Source organism: Cryptomeria japonica, chromosome 9 (genome assembly GCF_030272615.1).
Source record: "Cryptomeria japonica chromosome 9, Sugi_1.0, whole genome shotgun sequence".
Taxonomy (NCBI): domain Eukaryota; kingdom Viridiplantae; phylum Streptophyta; class Pinopsida; order Cupressales; family Cupressaceae; genus Cryptomeria; species Cryptomeria japonica.
In genome coordinates, this window is record NC_081413.1 from 246,388,657 (window position 1) to 246,404,568 (window position 15,912).

Here is a 15,912-nt window from a genome sequence, read left to right on the forward strand (position 1 = left end):
AAAATGTAACTAAAACAAAAAAGCAATGCAATCATACAAGAAACAAAACACAAGATTTTATGTGGAAACCCAGAATGGAAAAACCACGGTGAGAAATGCTGCTAGGATATATTATACTAATCCAGCCTCACAATGAATCATGAAGTCACTAAACCCCTATAATAAGAGCACCAACTCTTCCAAATATAAGCACCTACTTAATAATCTGAATATCCAACAATATGAGCACCACCCTTGTGTATTTGAAGCATTGATTACAATTGCAAAGTGAATGACTTCTATCTCAGAAGTTTTACTTTTTTACAGAATTGGAGATATGTAAACCATTACAATCTGAATGTATGCAATCCTTCAATGTTCTGTAAGCAAATTTCTAAAAAGTGAATTGGCCCAAATGTAATAAGAATCTGCTACAATCTGAATACGCTTCCAAAAGTTGAATATGGTCAACTAAAATATACTAATAAATCTGAAAGATGTCAATTAACAGATCATTTGATACTTTGCAGATGAACAAAGAACGTGTTTATTATCAGCACCCTTTTCTTTTCCTCACAAATTCTGAATAGACTCAAGGAAAAATACAGTTATACCTGATCTGTGAAGAACGAATACAGCACTTTCATTTCAAACAATATGTTCCACATATGTTAGTATTGCATCTTCCTCAGATTATACCCAGCCTTAGTCTCAAACAGCCTCAATCAGAATATTATAAATATAACTTTCTTCTTATCAAAGTCATTAACAAAATTTTCTTTGTGGAATACACACGTATTACTTCCAACACCCTTCTATTAAATTCATTGAGCACATATATAGTATTCTCTTTTTCCATCGATAGGAAAAACTAATTAATAACTTCCTTGTCGGTTAGGAGGAAGTTGTAACCACCACATACAACTGACAACAATCATAGTTACAACAGTCAACCAATCATACTTGAACCAAAGAAGCAAGATATATTTTTGTGCCAAGACTTGTATCTGCTTATGATGGTAAAGAAAAAGTTTATAGAATTGACTAAGAAAGAATAAATACATTTCGTACTACTGTTTCGCAGACCTTATTTCCATCAAACAAAGAAATTGTGACCGATGCCAACAATAAAGACCAGATTGCAAGTTCCTGTGACATTCTGTAAGAGTATTCTATAATTCAATTTTGTTTGTAGATTAAGATTTGACCACCAAACTGATCGAATTTAACATTCTATTGAACTGTTTTCAGACCAAGTTTTAGTGTGCAGAAACAGTTTGAAGATGTCTATTCGTTTCCGCAATCATTCAATTTGTTAAACATCAAATCTGCTCTTTGTTATTTCATTCTTCGGATTTTATGAGATTGACAAATACCAGACATCAATGACAAAAAATGCTAACAAATCATTCATCAAATTCAGAAGGATTGACACTAACCCTCCTTTGGAACATCTTGGGAAGATCTATAATCTACACTGCTTTCAGAATGATTTGCAGTTCCCACATGAAGCATCTCATTTCCTTCAGTAAGCACATTTTCAACTTTAATATGATCTTGGGCATTCAATCTTGTACCATCTGATAATGAATTCCTCGCTGGATTATCAGCATTTGAAGCTACAGATTCATGGTCAGTCTTTTGAAAGACAGCAATCAGCTTTCTAATATCAGCGTTCTGTTTGTTATGGGGACCATTTTGAGTGTGTGTACTGGGTTCCTTTGCTGTAGCTACACTATCTGCCAAAGAAGAAATGCCATATTTTCGCCAATGGTTCAGTGCTGGACAAATACCCTGCAAATTTTTTCATGCATTTTTAATTAAGAATTACTGACACACATAAGAAGCCTCTAAAACAAATGCCCAACAACTAACAGAGAATGCTTGAACACCACACAAAATACTAACCTTAATAAGGCCATGCATTGCATTATACTCATCCTTTGCCTCATGTGTTGGATTTGTTGCAGGACACCAATCATTGCCAAATGCCTTGTCATTTGCATGAAATTCCATTGCCTCTTTGAGATCAGTCTTGAAATTATTCAACATAGAGTTATGCTGATGGTTATCCTTGCAAAAACTTCCAACATAGGAACAGTGTTCTTCTGTTAAAGATATCTCAGGAGACATGGGGAACAAATGGCCTTCTGTATTAAATATATACCTGGCAGGTGAAAATACCATTAGTGAAACATGGGTAAACTATGCCATCATAGTAACTTTTGGGTGTCCTAAAACAGCAGTGAATGCCAAAATAAACACTTACTGGTATGGTCCTTTTTCCACCATATTTTCCCCACCCACAGCCAAATCAAAAAGAAGCCATAGGTACTTAACCTGCATTTCAATTATACTTTTAATTTATGGATGTACTTCAGTTGAAACATTTTATGAGCATAAACAAGATAAAATTCATAGAGGCAAACAAACTAATAATGAGATGACTTGATAAACCCTGTGGAAGTGTAACATACTGTTAAAACTTAACACCACAAACATCCACTCATCATGAGCCGTACTGTTTCAGCTAGGAAAAAGCTTTCCATGTGATCATCTTGTTTGTGAGTTTCTACATCTGCTATGTGACAATATCCACAAGGGCACCATGCACTGTACTGCAGACTGGCAACAATGTCCCGTCCAACATCAAGATACCTGTCACAAGGAAAGTAAAATCAATAAATGAATTTGAACTACTAAGATCTCTTCACCATTAAAAATGAGAAATTGGAACGATCAATTTGCTTTTTGGGGCCTCCATAACCAACAAATCGAGATGTTGAGTGTAGTACATGAAGCACTTCAAAGATACCACCCATCATTGCATGTCCAACAGACCATTAGTTTTGTCTTTCAAAGCAACCAGGCAAAGCTTGCAGAAATAATTACAAATAAATCACTATGTTTTGGCATGCAAAGTAATAAATAGAAGCTGCATGTATTTTAATAAAGCTCCAAAACCTATGTGCAGGTTTGAGGATTTGGTTGTAAGTTCAGTCAATTTTTGTTTTTTTGTTGGGTTCATACAAAAACATATAAATCCAATATAAAAACTTATTACTATAAAACAAACAAATATAACATAAATTATTATATATAAATGTATTTACCTTCCACTTGATAGAGCATTTTATATTAATTGAATATATTGACCTATTCGTATATTCGATAATATATTGTCGGCTGCGAGAACACTCACATGCACGTACATAGGCAATATTAAAATTAAATACACAGGCAATATCGAATAGATAGGCACACACGATGAAGAGTGCAGAATATAGAAGGGTACGAATGCACGGAGAAGGAATGGGAATTTCACACACCTAAGCAACAAAACCGTTTGAACAGTGATATTGAAAGGCTCAAATTTTCTTGGCAATCAACCACTGGCACTTTGGAGTGATATTGGCAGCTTGTCATGCCCCCCACCATAAGAGAAGGTGATAGAAAAATAACACAGCAAATAACCTAGCAAATCGCAGCTTTAAATAATTAAACCTATGAAATTAAAAAATGCAAGGCCAACCCAAAATAAGTACTAAATATTGGCAATAATTATTTAACAAAGGCCAACAAAATTAAGGGCAGTAATTTCTCAAAGGGAGCCGACTGAGATTTATCATTACCTTGATTGGAACTTGCTTTAATTATTATTTATCAAGAGGCAGAGAGTGTTAGTGAAAAGGCAGCAGGTGCTCTTTAAAGTTAAGGGATGTAACCCTTCCCAATATGAGGGGGTATAAAAGAAGAGGAAGCCTGATTTAGAGTGGCATTGAACAAGGGAAAAGAAGACAAGAAAATAACTAATCTGATCTGGATTAAGAGCAGAAGTAAATATCCAATAGCAGCAAATAGATTAAGGATAATTTATGTGAATAAAGTTAAATTATAGGTGTTCATATATGTGTTCATGCTATAAGTAATATTTACAGCAATTATTGAATATTGTGAGTAATCTAAATGTTTCTCTTCATTATATATAATCAAGAATTTGTTAGATAACCTATTTTGAAATTAGAGAAGTGGATTGTAAATAGGAAGGACAACCAGCCTTCCGAGTTCACGAGACCCACATACGCCATCCCAAGATGAATGTTATATACATGGGCCAAGGGGCTTAGTGCACCCTTGGGCTTGAGTTCCCATCAAGTACGCCACCCCAAGATAAATATTATGCTTGTGGGCCAAGGAACTTAGTGTGCCCTTGGGCTTGAGGTCCCATAAAGTACGCCACCTTGGGATGGAATGGACGGCCAGCCTTCCATGCTCATGGGCCAGGAGGTGGAATAAAAGACCATCCTCCATGCTCGTGGGCCAGGAGGTGGAATAAAAGACCGTCCTACCATGTTCTTGGGCTTGAACAAGGAGGATGGCCAGCCTCCAAGGTGAACTAAGGGATGGAAGGGTAGCCCACCTTCCATGCTCTTGCAATACAAGGGCCACCAACCTTGAGACTGCGGTTTGCAAATGTTTCAACGAATTCCTAGCAAGGCTAATATGGGAATCCCCATTGGAATAGCTAATGCCATAATTATATTTTTAATAAGAGAGTGTTTATATGATTTCATGACGTATAATAGATGTTATCTTGATTTATCGTCAATTTCCAAGGGACTAATCTTGTGTGCAGGACATAAACCAGGATTTATCTTGTTAAAGACATTTCAGTTGATAAATTTATACTCTTAAATATATTATATTTCTTATTTTTAGTTGGAATTGTGATTTTAGGGCAAATTATAAGAATATCACCAAAAGGGACATTACACAACTAGCATGCTCTTCCCTACTATTTAAACCAAAAAAGAAAGATCTTCACACTATGGTACAAGTTTGTTTGTTTAGATCAACCAGTTTAATGGTGAAAGGTCAATGGAAACCAAATGATGCAGAAGGATATGGAAAAAAATGAATAAAAAATGTGCAAAATTTGTCGTGGGTTCATCTGAGACGAATCCACAGGTGAAATGGCGAGCCTTGGCAGCACCCATGAAGGACTGGACCAGGACTTGGGTCCTCTAGGGGTCAGACTAGTAACATAGTCCAAAAACAATAATATTACTTGGCAATCTTGAAATCGTTTAATTGTTTCCACATATCACACGATCCCAACATGTTTGGATTAACAAAATACATTTTGTTGCTATTATGATATACTTTGACCTGTTTCACATGCATTTCACTTGATATCAGACTCTTTAACAGCTACAATCAATAGTTAAGGGTGCTGAAGGATTTCTTTTCAAAATGTCCCTTGGGATCTAAAAGAGATGATAATAGAAATCATTCAATGGTAATTTCAAAAGTTAAGGCAATGTCCATTGTGCACAGCAATTCGATTGGTTTAAGACTCTGCAAGCACAGTTGTTTAGGACAGTATAATGGTTAATATGCAGCATCAGCCCATTTATAATTTGTTCTAGAATTTTATTATGTCAACCGTAGTATTGTGGCAAATCATGATGCCAGTTTGTTTTCAGTCATTTTTGTAATACATAAATTATTCTAATACGAGTTACTGATGGTGGTTACTCTAAAAGAGAGAATACTAGAGGATGTTTTATTTCAACTTTCAAGTCTTACTCTATATCAACTTATATTCCTGATGATTGGTTGCATGCACATTTCCACCCTGTGCAAATGGATGGTTGTATGTATTGTCTGTTTTTCACAAACATAATGACCAAATGCAAAGAAAGAAAGTATTTTGTGACCAACTTGTACTATTGTTTACAATGGGAAGCTGTCATGTGATATTGTTCTTTTGGGTGTAAATTTTTATCGCAAAGGAGCTGCTCTTTTCCCATTGATGCAGCAGCAGTGAAGCTAGGTGCATTAAACATCCCATGTTTAGTGAATTAGCCAATTGCAGAAACATACAATATTTAGCGAATAAAACTGCTGTAGATGGATATTTTATTTAGTGATAGTGTTCCTAAATTTAGCTGCAAGTCTACTCAATTTATTGACAGTTTCAAGTTTCTTTTTTTTAAATTCTCGAAACAGGAGCAGTTAGCTTCCTAGTTTTAGATTTTAAGTGATTGAAAAAGAGGTAAGGCTCCAGCTTTGATTAGCACTTAAATTGTTTCTTTGGATGTCTAAGACAGCAGATCTATTTATTGACCATGGGTGCTTACTTTTTTAATACATAAAAAATTTCAGACCATTGATGAAATACTAACTCGCGGAGTTTTTGGTGATTTTTTCACAAAAAATCGGTTGCATAAAAAAAAGAGGCCCAGACACATCAATTATTTTTCTTCTTCAAGTCAGTCTCATTCTCTTCATTAGAATCTATACATGAAATATAACATTTAAGAATAAGTCGCTTTTCAGTATTTCATGTATATATTGGCAGGATGTTTAAGAGTGGTTTCAAATCTCTAGGAGTTATAATGCAAATTCCAACTTTTAGAAGATCTTATAAATTTTCAGACAATCAAATTACAATAATCAACAGGGTCCTATCAGCATTCTCTGGCTCTCTCTAAATTCTAGACCTATCTCTCTCCCTATCACTCTACCTCTGTCCCCTCTCTATCGCTCATCCTCTCCTCTCTCTTCGAAGATCTAGACCTATCTCTCTACCTCTTTCTTTCTCTCACCCTCAGATCCCTGCGAGGGGTGCTACCCTCGACCTTGTTTTGGTGAGGTGGAGGTGCCACAATGAACTCCTAGGACTAGACCCTCTACTTCTACCTCTCCCCTAGTTATCACTAGAGCTGGGAAGAGGAAGATGTAAAATGTTTTGATGTAGTATTTACTTTTAGTTTTACAAATACAATTTGCTATTTTCATTTTGTTTTGGACTATCAACCATCAGCATTCCACATGAGAATGCCATTTTGTACCCTATTTGCATTTAACTCAATCAAATATAACTAGAGTCAACTTGTTTCTTTTATTGACTCATTGGATGCATCTCCTCATTGAATTTTGCGAAAAAAAATGCATTTCAAGTGAAAAATAAGCAAATTTTTAAGTTGCCGAGTTTTTGCCGAATTTTTGCAGAGTCGCATTTTCGGGCCTTGCCTTGTTTTTGTCGAGTACAAGTTTTTCAACTATGATTCAGACAGCAAATAATATCATTCTGAGTTCATTTATTCATTGTTTTTGTTTGTTAAGAAGATTTGTTTTGCAGGTTAACATACTCTATAGACAATAGTTTTAATTGAAGTTTCAATTTGTAGTTAGGGTTATTTTTTGAGTCCATAATCTGCTTACCATGGTCTGGACCTATAAGAGCATGAAAACTGAAATCTTTTAGTCCACGAATGGAATTTGCTGCGACTTGTCAGAGGGAGTTACCCAAAGATTTTAGTACCCTTCCTTCAATGATTGAAATAATTTGAACCTATAAGAGGTTCTAGGGTGTGATGCCCTAATTGCTCCAGCAATTGTAGTGTTGATCTGCTATATTTTCAACTGAGTTGTTTAGTTTAAGCATGTTCCAACAGCTACAAACATGACTACTACTGGTCTCAGAGAGTGACCACCTAGAGAGTGTTTCCAACTTTACACATTGGAAATGCAAATTGAAGATGGTTATGGAAAAAGTTGACCTTTGAATTTATGTGTAACCCAAGGTTACACCTCCTGTTGATGCTGTCCAATTGGCTGAACATAACAGAAGATGGCCTAGTCAAAGCGAATCATCATAGATTCAATGTAAGATCATTTGATCCCTCATATTGCAAAGGAGATGTATGCTGCCTTAACCAATCTATATTAAAGTGTGGACATATCTTGTAAGATGTTCCTAAAGAGAAAGCTCAATGTTGTAGGTATGCATGGCACAAACATAGTAGCCACCTATTCGATGAAGATTACTGAACTTCTTGATCAACTTATTTGTCATAACCCCTCTTTGGACATAGGATTAAATAAAGACGATAATTAAAACATTTATTAATTAACATTAATAATATTGGAAAATCGTCTCATTTATGAGACTTCACGATTTTCCTCTAATATATGCTTATTAATGTTTATTATTTGTTATGATTATTATTTATTATTATTGTTTTAATATAACGTTCATATTTCAATTATTAATATTATATTAACTATTAAAGAAGTTTTACCATAAAATACTATTAAAACATAAAATAGATATATTGATACATAATATAATATTATATTTACCCTATAATGTGTTATTCAATATAAAATATGATATTGGTATACAATATAAATTATCAAAATACATTACAAATCATTAGTATGGAATAAAACCACATTACCATACGATATTAACCAATATAAAATATATAACATGCAATATAGATTATTTATATCAAAACATTATGATTAATACATTATTTATAATGTATTACCTTCCGTGAGCGCATTGGTGATATGCGATTAACCAAGCGGTAGTGCAGATCGGGCAGGGAGCGGTGACTCCAACAGTCACCACCGCTCACCTTCTCCCTCAGCGGCCACGTCCTTTGTAGGGACCGTTCCAACACTTCCCCCCCCCCCCGCGCTGGTATTAAAGAACAAACCGTGAGGAGGAAGAGGGGAAGAGGAGGGCGGAAAGGAATAGCGGCAGGGAAAGATGGCCAGCAGTCACATTGCCTAGGAAATACGTACGGTATGAACATGGGGATATAGGATTGCTATTAATACAAAATGGTACTGCTAATATAATACAATGCTGTTAATACAACAGGATGCTACTAATATAATTTATACGGTTAAATTGATATGCTGTTAACACTGCTAATGTAATACAACACATTAACTTACTCACATATTAACATGGTAATACTATTAGTGTAATATAACATAAAGATGTCAAACTAACGTAATGATGTTAATAAAATCTGAAGCTAATATGTCTTGAAAAATCTGATATAAAATTACTAATATAGTATGATATTATCAATGTAATACAATACCGAAATGTAATATAATAAAATGTAGATAACATAAAATAATGCTGATAATATAACACAATATAATGATATTAGTAACATTATTAATATCAATGTGATAAATGGGTTCAGCAATAACCAACTACTGTCATAATGTATATATACATTGATTCTTCATCACTTATAATAAATAATAAATATATATACAATGGTGAAGGAGGGTGTGAGATGTATTACAAGGGGGGTATCATGGGAGAACAATTACATATCGCTGCATAGAAATACATAGACGCGGGTATAAGAAACTGATATATACCCGAGAGAGTAAACCATTGCCAAAAGCCATATTTATGAATATATCAAGTGGGAGGCATATCGTACATCAGACCGGCCTCATTCCTTTATCACAATAAGTAACTAAGTAATCTCATTTATAGTATATCTCATGATTATATATCAGACCTTGCTATCAGTTCTACATCAATTCTGACGTATTTGGGTAAGAAATAACAATTGATAATCTGTGCAATACCCTTCACTTGGTTTAAGTCTCAATCATTTAGAGAAAGAATAGGAATCAAGATAATTGTCCCCACTTACCAAGATAATCCATAAGGGGACATTACACATACAGTTACAAGCAGTAATATATATATATTAAGCTTTGCGGTTATAGTTAATAATATTTGAAAATAGATGAAAGTATATGAATCTATAAATATATATACATATGAAATAATGTTGCTATGCAGAAGTTAATATTAATGAAAATATTAACATAGAGTGTAATATATTTAATAAAGATATCAAGCCAGTGGCAGACCAGACCTGACATGCGTCAGATCTGTCTGCCAATATCAGCCCCTAAACACATTACTATAATATAAAAGTATACAGTAGTAATATAAAGGATACTAGCAAATCCATAAATGATTGGTGATACTATTTAGTTGTATAGTAATAATATAAAAGGATACTAGTAATCCATAAATAATTAATAATACTATTTAGTTCATATATATATATACTCAAATTAGAATAAGAGTAATATAATGATATGTAAATATAGGTATTAATAATAATAGATATTAATAAAATAGTTAAGGTTACATAATACTTTAGAAGTTACGTTGTAATATCATGCAATAATTTATACAAATAATAATTAATAAATGCGTAAAGGAATTATATGAATCAGAATAAGATTTAGCAAGTACTTGATAGATTAAAGAAAGATCAAATATCACAGATTTGACTCGTGTAAGATAGACTTGATTCTTAATCAAGGTTGTTTAAGTTATTAGTATTTTGAAAATAGTTTGATTATGGTTAAAATTAGACCAAATCCGATAAGGGGACATTACATTATTACAATCGTGGTGAAGGTGGAAGACTAAGAGTTGATTTCCATAGCCTTAAATGGGTTCTCTTCATCTTGGGATCCTTTTTTCTGGGGTGTTTGTGCTCATGAGAAGCTTTCCACTTATGAGAAGATTTGGGATGATTTCATCCAAGAAGAAACAAGACTTAGATTTAATTTAGTCAGAATAGAAGATAGTCAAATCCAAACCCTCATTAAGAGAATGACGAAAGGTGGCAAAAAAGGACCTGAGAAGGGTCATCAAGGAAAGAATTCAAATTCTTCTTAGTAGAGCAAGAAAGACTTAAGCAATATCAAATGTTACATATGTCAAAAGAGCAGCCACTATGCTTCTTAGCATCCTAAGAAGTAAAAGGGGAAGGGCAAGCAGCAACAACAAAAGCAGTTTGCAAGGAGTGCAAAAGCTTTAGCAGTGGATTGGCTTTCATCCAAGCTTGAGACAACCTTTTGCATTGTACCATGCTTATCCACCAGCACCATTTTTTGGTGTAGGGCAATATTTGGGTGGTGGAACATCAAGACACATGACCTATTAGAATAATTAATTCTTTTAGTTAGTTACCTTTTTTTGTGTTTCTATTAATGGTCATTTAGTTAGTCATTAGTCAACTATTGCTTCTTTTATAAGAACGCATAGTTTGCTTTTTAGTTTTAAGCTTTTAAGCTTTATTTAGCATTAAAAGTTTTTTTAAGCTTTAGATTAACAATTTGTTCTTTTTAGAACACCGTCTTGTAATTCCTTTATATATGCTTGTATATTCGTAATTAATTTATCTGATTATTTTGAGCAATCAATTTTTCATGGTATCAAAGCGGGTCGATGGGATTTTTCAAAGTCTGGCAAATTTTTTAATTAAAAATTCGTAGGCCATGATAGCTGGAAATTTTTGCCAAAAAAAAAATTTTTAATCGTTTTTATTAAAAAATGACTTTGCTATTGTTTGGATTTTTTATGCAGATTTTCGTGCTAGGGTTTTTGAAGATTTTTTAAGGGCCCAAAAGTTTCGTGCTAGGGTTTCTGCAAATCAGAGATTTTTGCAAGGCCTTTTTGCTGATTTTTCGTGTCTTTCATGCACGACTTTTTGGCACGATTTTTCTGCATAGTGGCGTTTCGCAGGTTTTAGTGTGACTTCCTCTGTTATTTCCACGATTTTTTGGGTCGCGTCTATGCATAGCTAGGGTTTTTCAACCAGCATTTTTTTAGCAACTTTCAAAACCTTCTATGTGCTCCACGTGCGAATTTCACACGATTTATTCTGCACGACAGCAGGGTTTTTTTCCCTGCGTCCAAGGTTTCTATTTGACGGCAGGAAGTTTTTTTGCAATTTTAGCCCGTGTTTTTTTCCAATAGGGATTTTCTTCCACGATTTGTGCGCGACACGATGGTGATTTATTTTTAGGGTTTCTGTGTGACATGGGTTGTCTGTTCGTGATTTATTTCGCGGGATTTTCTTTGCAAACCACGTTTTTTGGCAGCGACTTTTTGCATTTTCGCAATTTTTGTTTTCGCCTGCAACTGTTGTATGACCCACGTCAAAGTTTTTCTGGGCGGCGGTTAGGTTTTTTTTCTCTGCAAATTTCGTATTTTTGGGTTTCTTCAGCGATTTATCTATGTTTTGGTGCGCAAACTAGGGTTTCTGATTTTTTAAGGTTTTTTTTCTCTGCAAATTTCGTATTTTTGGGTTTCTTCAGCGATTTATCTATGTTTTGGTGCGCAAACTAGGGTTTCTGATTTTTTTTAAAATCAGATATTCTATGTTTTGAAGATTATTTTTTTTCTGTTATTTTCAGAAAAAAAAATATACAGATTTCAAACTTGCAGAAAAAAATTCTGGGATTTTCCAAAATTTCGTGCTAACATTTTATGCCTTGGGTTTTGTGCCTATTTTTTGCCGATTATTTTTCTACGCCCTAGGGTTTGGAGAAAAATTCTTGGGTCTTCAACAATTTCAAAATTTTAATTTCTGGGTTTTTCAGCAAACCCAGAAATTCGCACATTGGATTCATGCCTCAAATTCCACTCCAAGGCTCAGATTCTTTGTGTAGCTATTTCTATTATGATTCTTAATCAGATTCTTCTATCTCTTGCCTTCACTAGGTTGACCTCATTCAACCTCGGTTTTCATGATGACATCTTTGATCAACATCATGTTGGAACACAGTAAAAAATTCAACAGTTGCAACAACACCTAGAAAGAGCACATGTTCAAGATATTTGAATATCGTTTCCTTGATCAGATTGATTTGGGCCAGACCTCTCATCCTATAGGTCCCAGGGTTTTCACGATTTTTTCATGAAAAACTGTCTGTCGATTTTCTGATTTTTTCCACAAAAATCATGGGAGGGTTTTGCTTGATTTTTTCCTCAAAAATCAGGCTTGTGCCACGTGACATTTTCAAGGTTTTCACGATTTTTTTCCTTAAAAATTGTTTGCAGGGTTTTCACGATTTTTTCCTCAAAAATTGTTCACAGGGTTTAGAATTTTTCCTTAAAAATTATCATCTATAATCCGCAAAGTTTGCGTGGGATTTCTAGGTTTTCAAGATTTTTTACTCAAAAAATTGTTGGTTTTTTCGATTTTTTCCTCAAAAATCATCTGTAATACACGAAGTTCATGTGGCATTTTGTGATTCGTGAAGTTGTCAAGGTTTGACAGTTAATTTCCACAAAAATGTGCTTTGTTGCAGTTAATTTTGGGTCGCACTGCTAGGGCGAAGATCTGCAACCGTGGTATCTTGCAGTTTGTTTTGGAGTTGTGGAGCAAACAGTGCTTAGTACTCTTGTACAAAAGGGTTTGCCGATTTTTCCTCAAAATCATGGTTTTAGGCTTATATAATTCACGTGTGACAGTTCTATAATTCGCGTGTGAGGGTTACATCAATCATCTAGAGTCAACTATCCTTGGTCATTACCACTTTGCAGATCCTGGGAGGGTCTTTGTAGCAACAGAGCGTTCTTTGCATTGCATTTGTGATCAAAAGACTTGCAGTGTCTTCTGTCGGGTACTTAGTTGATACAATGACCATTAAGGGAGGGTATTAGAATAATTAATTCTTTTAGTTCGTTACCTTCTTTTGTGGTTCTATTAATGGTCATTTAGTTAGTCATTAGTCAACTATTGCTTCTTTTATAAGAACCCATAGTTTACTTTTTAGTTTTAAGCTTTTAAGCTCTATTTAGCGTTACAAGCTTTTTTAAGCTTTAGATTAATGGTTTGTTCTTTTTAGAACACCGTCTTGTAGTTCCTTTATATACGCTTGTATATTCATAATTAATTTATCCGATTATTTTGAACAATCAATTTTGCATGACCTTGAATAAGAAACATTTTGTAATGCCTCCCCCATTTGCAGTAATGAACCCTTTTTTGTAAATGCCCTAGTTTTTGCCCTAAAGTCACAATTCCCAATAAAACAAGAAATGGAGTGAAGTTAGGGATATCATTTTATTTACCAACTTAAATGGCTGAACAAGATAGATTCTGGTTGAGATCCTGCAATCATATTAGATAATCAATGAAAAAATACAATACATAATATCAATTATTACTACTAGGATCAAACAAAATATATTCATAATCATCGTAATCATGTAAAATCTATAATTTATTATTTAGGTTCAATCATAACGACCCAGATAAGGGAACATGATAGGGTGCTTGAAGTGACTCTCTACCCTAGGCCCAAGAGTGCATATAGCATCCCTCTTGGCCTCATGTGGCCTTCCGCCATCCATCCTTCATGAGGTGGGGTACCTAGTGTTATGATTGAGATCACACTAAATCCATTCCAATAATCAACCATTGCTAAGGTTGGTGGGGAAGTCACAATAGGGTGTCTGGAGCATCCTTCCCTTCTGAGCCCAAGGGTGGGGCACTCCTTGCACCCCGTTGGCCTCATGAGACTATTTGTCACCATCATGAGGTGGGGTGTTTAGAAGAGGACCTCATAATAATTTCTCCCTCCTTGTACTCCTTTCCTAACCTTATGGTTGGTTGCAACAAATTGATAGACGGATTGGAAATCTAGTCATTCCACATAATTGCCTATATCAATTTATTAAGGGTTATTCATCAAGTACATTATTACCATCTATTATAGCCCATATATCAAACATAAATAACACACATATTTATGCATACCACAATTGGATAGTAATGCTACAGCTTCCAATAACAATGATTTTTAATTTGATCTCTATGCCTATCTATTGGTGAAATCAGAGTTGTTCCTTATGAATCTTTGTGCCTATTTTTATTTAGATGAGATGTTGCTTTCTTAATTACTGAATTTCCCCTTTTTGTAGATACAGATGTTCTACTTCTGGGGTTTGCTTAATCTCCCTCTTTTCACACCAATCTGCAGGTAATATTAGATTGATCTTTGCTCCCTTTCTGCTACGAATCTGCACTTTGGAATAGGAATAATATGCAGTAATTGGATGTTTGAATAATCCACAGACACCTCTTCTTTATACCTTTCAAATAGCACCTCTTTCTCAAAACTTGCAACCCTTCTAAACAGGTCGGCTAGGTTCAAATATATAATTTTTATTATTTCCAAACCCTTGCCCAAAGGTGGGTGCTCTAGCAAAATACATTTAATTCAAACACCAATAGGTTGGCTGCCACCATAGCATAATTTTAATTTCTTTTAAAAGCCAAACAAGTCATCCCTCATGTATATTTCATTGCCTAAATTTATTTATTAAAGCTGAATTACATTGTTGCCCTAGGTCAGCCATAACTTCCTTCTGCCCTGGCCGACCCTTTACCTTGCCATGCATCGCCCAGGTTTAGGTATTAATATTGTTGCAATTGTTCTTTTAAGTCTTCATGGCGGGGTGCCCTTCTTCATTGCATAGCCTTGATGTGGATTTGGCATGATGCTTGTGATTTTGCCAATTGCAATTTGGTGATGTGGATATTGTGTGATGATGTGATCTTGTTTTAGGTGCTTTGTTGCTGCATATTACCCTTGGGATTGTTAGCTTATGTTTTGCTTTGATATGTGTTTCGTGATCGTTTTGGCCCAGTGATGTGTTTGTGTTGCTTCATGGTGACCATCATGGTGTTGTTGCATTGATATGAGTGCTTACCTCTTTGTGCCTGGTTGTGAGGACTTATGTGTTGTGGTTGATTATGCACCTAAGAGTGACGTGATGTGATCTTTTACTTGATTGGATGGTAGATCTATTGATATTGGTGTGGTTGTTTATTATGGCCTAATTGTGCTTTCAATATCAAATGATTGTGGATAGACTGATGTCATGATTCAAAAGTATCATATTGAGATGTTGATATGAATGTTGGAATGAAAAGTCAAATTGATTAGTGGTTAAAATGTAGCAAGTGATATTTTATGTTATGCTATTCAATTTGAGATATTAAATGTATATCGTTGCAAGCGATAAAATACATGTTAGAGTTAGAGAAGTATCATATTGAGATGTTAATATGAATGTTGGAATGAAAAGTCAAATTGATTAGTGGTTAAAATGTAGCAAGTGATATTTTATGTTATGCTATTCCATTTGAGATATTAAATGTATATCATTGCAAGCGATAAAATATATGTTAGAGTTAGTGATTTAATATATTCAAAAGGATATGATTATAACATGATGTACTGATGATGCTTATAATGTATGATGATTTATTGTTTAGG

The 15,912-nt window shown here is 34.4% G+C and overlaps 1 protein-coding gene across 1 annotated transcript in view; it reads right to left on the reverse strand.

The window, feature by feature from the left end:
- Positions 1-1,129: 1,129 nt before the first annotated feature.
- The window catches only part of LOC131049988 (alpha-mannosidase I MNS4), a 195,946-nt gene continuing 181,163 nt past the window's right edge, over positions 1,130-15,912 (reverse strand). The window contains exons 14-17 of the mRNA XM_057984108.2: positions 2,502-2,637; positions 2,249-2,319; positions 1,888-2,146; positions 1,130-1,773 (exon numbers count right to left, since the gene is read on the reverse strand). Coding sequence (XP_057840091.2) covers positions 1,414-1,773; positions 1,888-2,146; positions 2,249-2,319; positions 2,502-2,637 — 826 coding nt within the window. The 3' untranslated portion in view covers positions 1,130-1,413. The remainder of the gene's footprint in view (positions 1,774-1,887; positions 2,147-2,248; positions 2,320-2,501; positions 2,638-15,912) is intronic.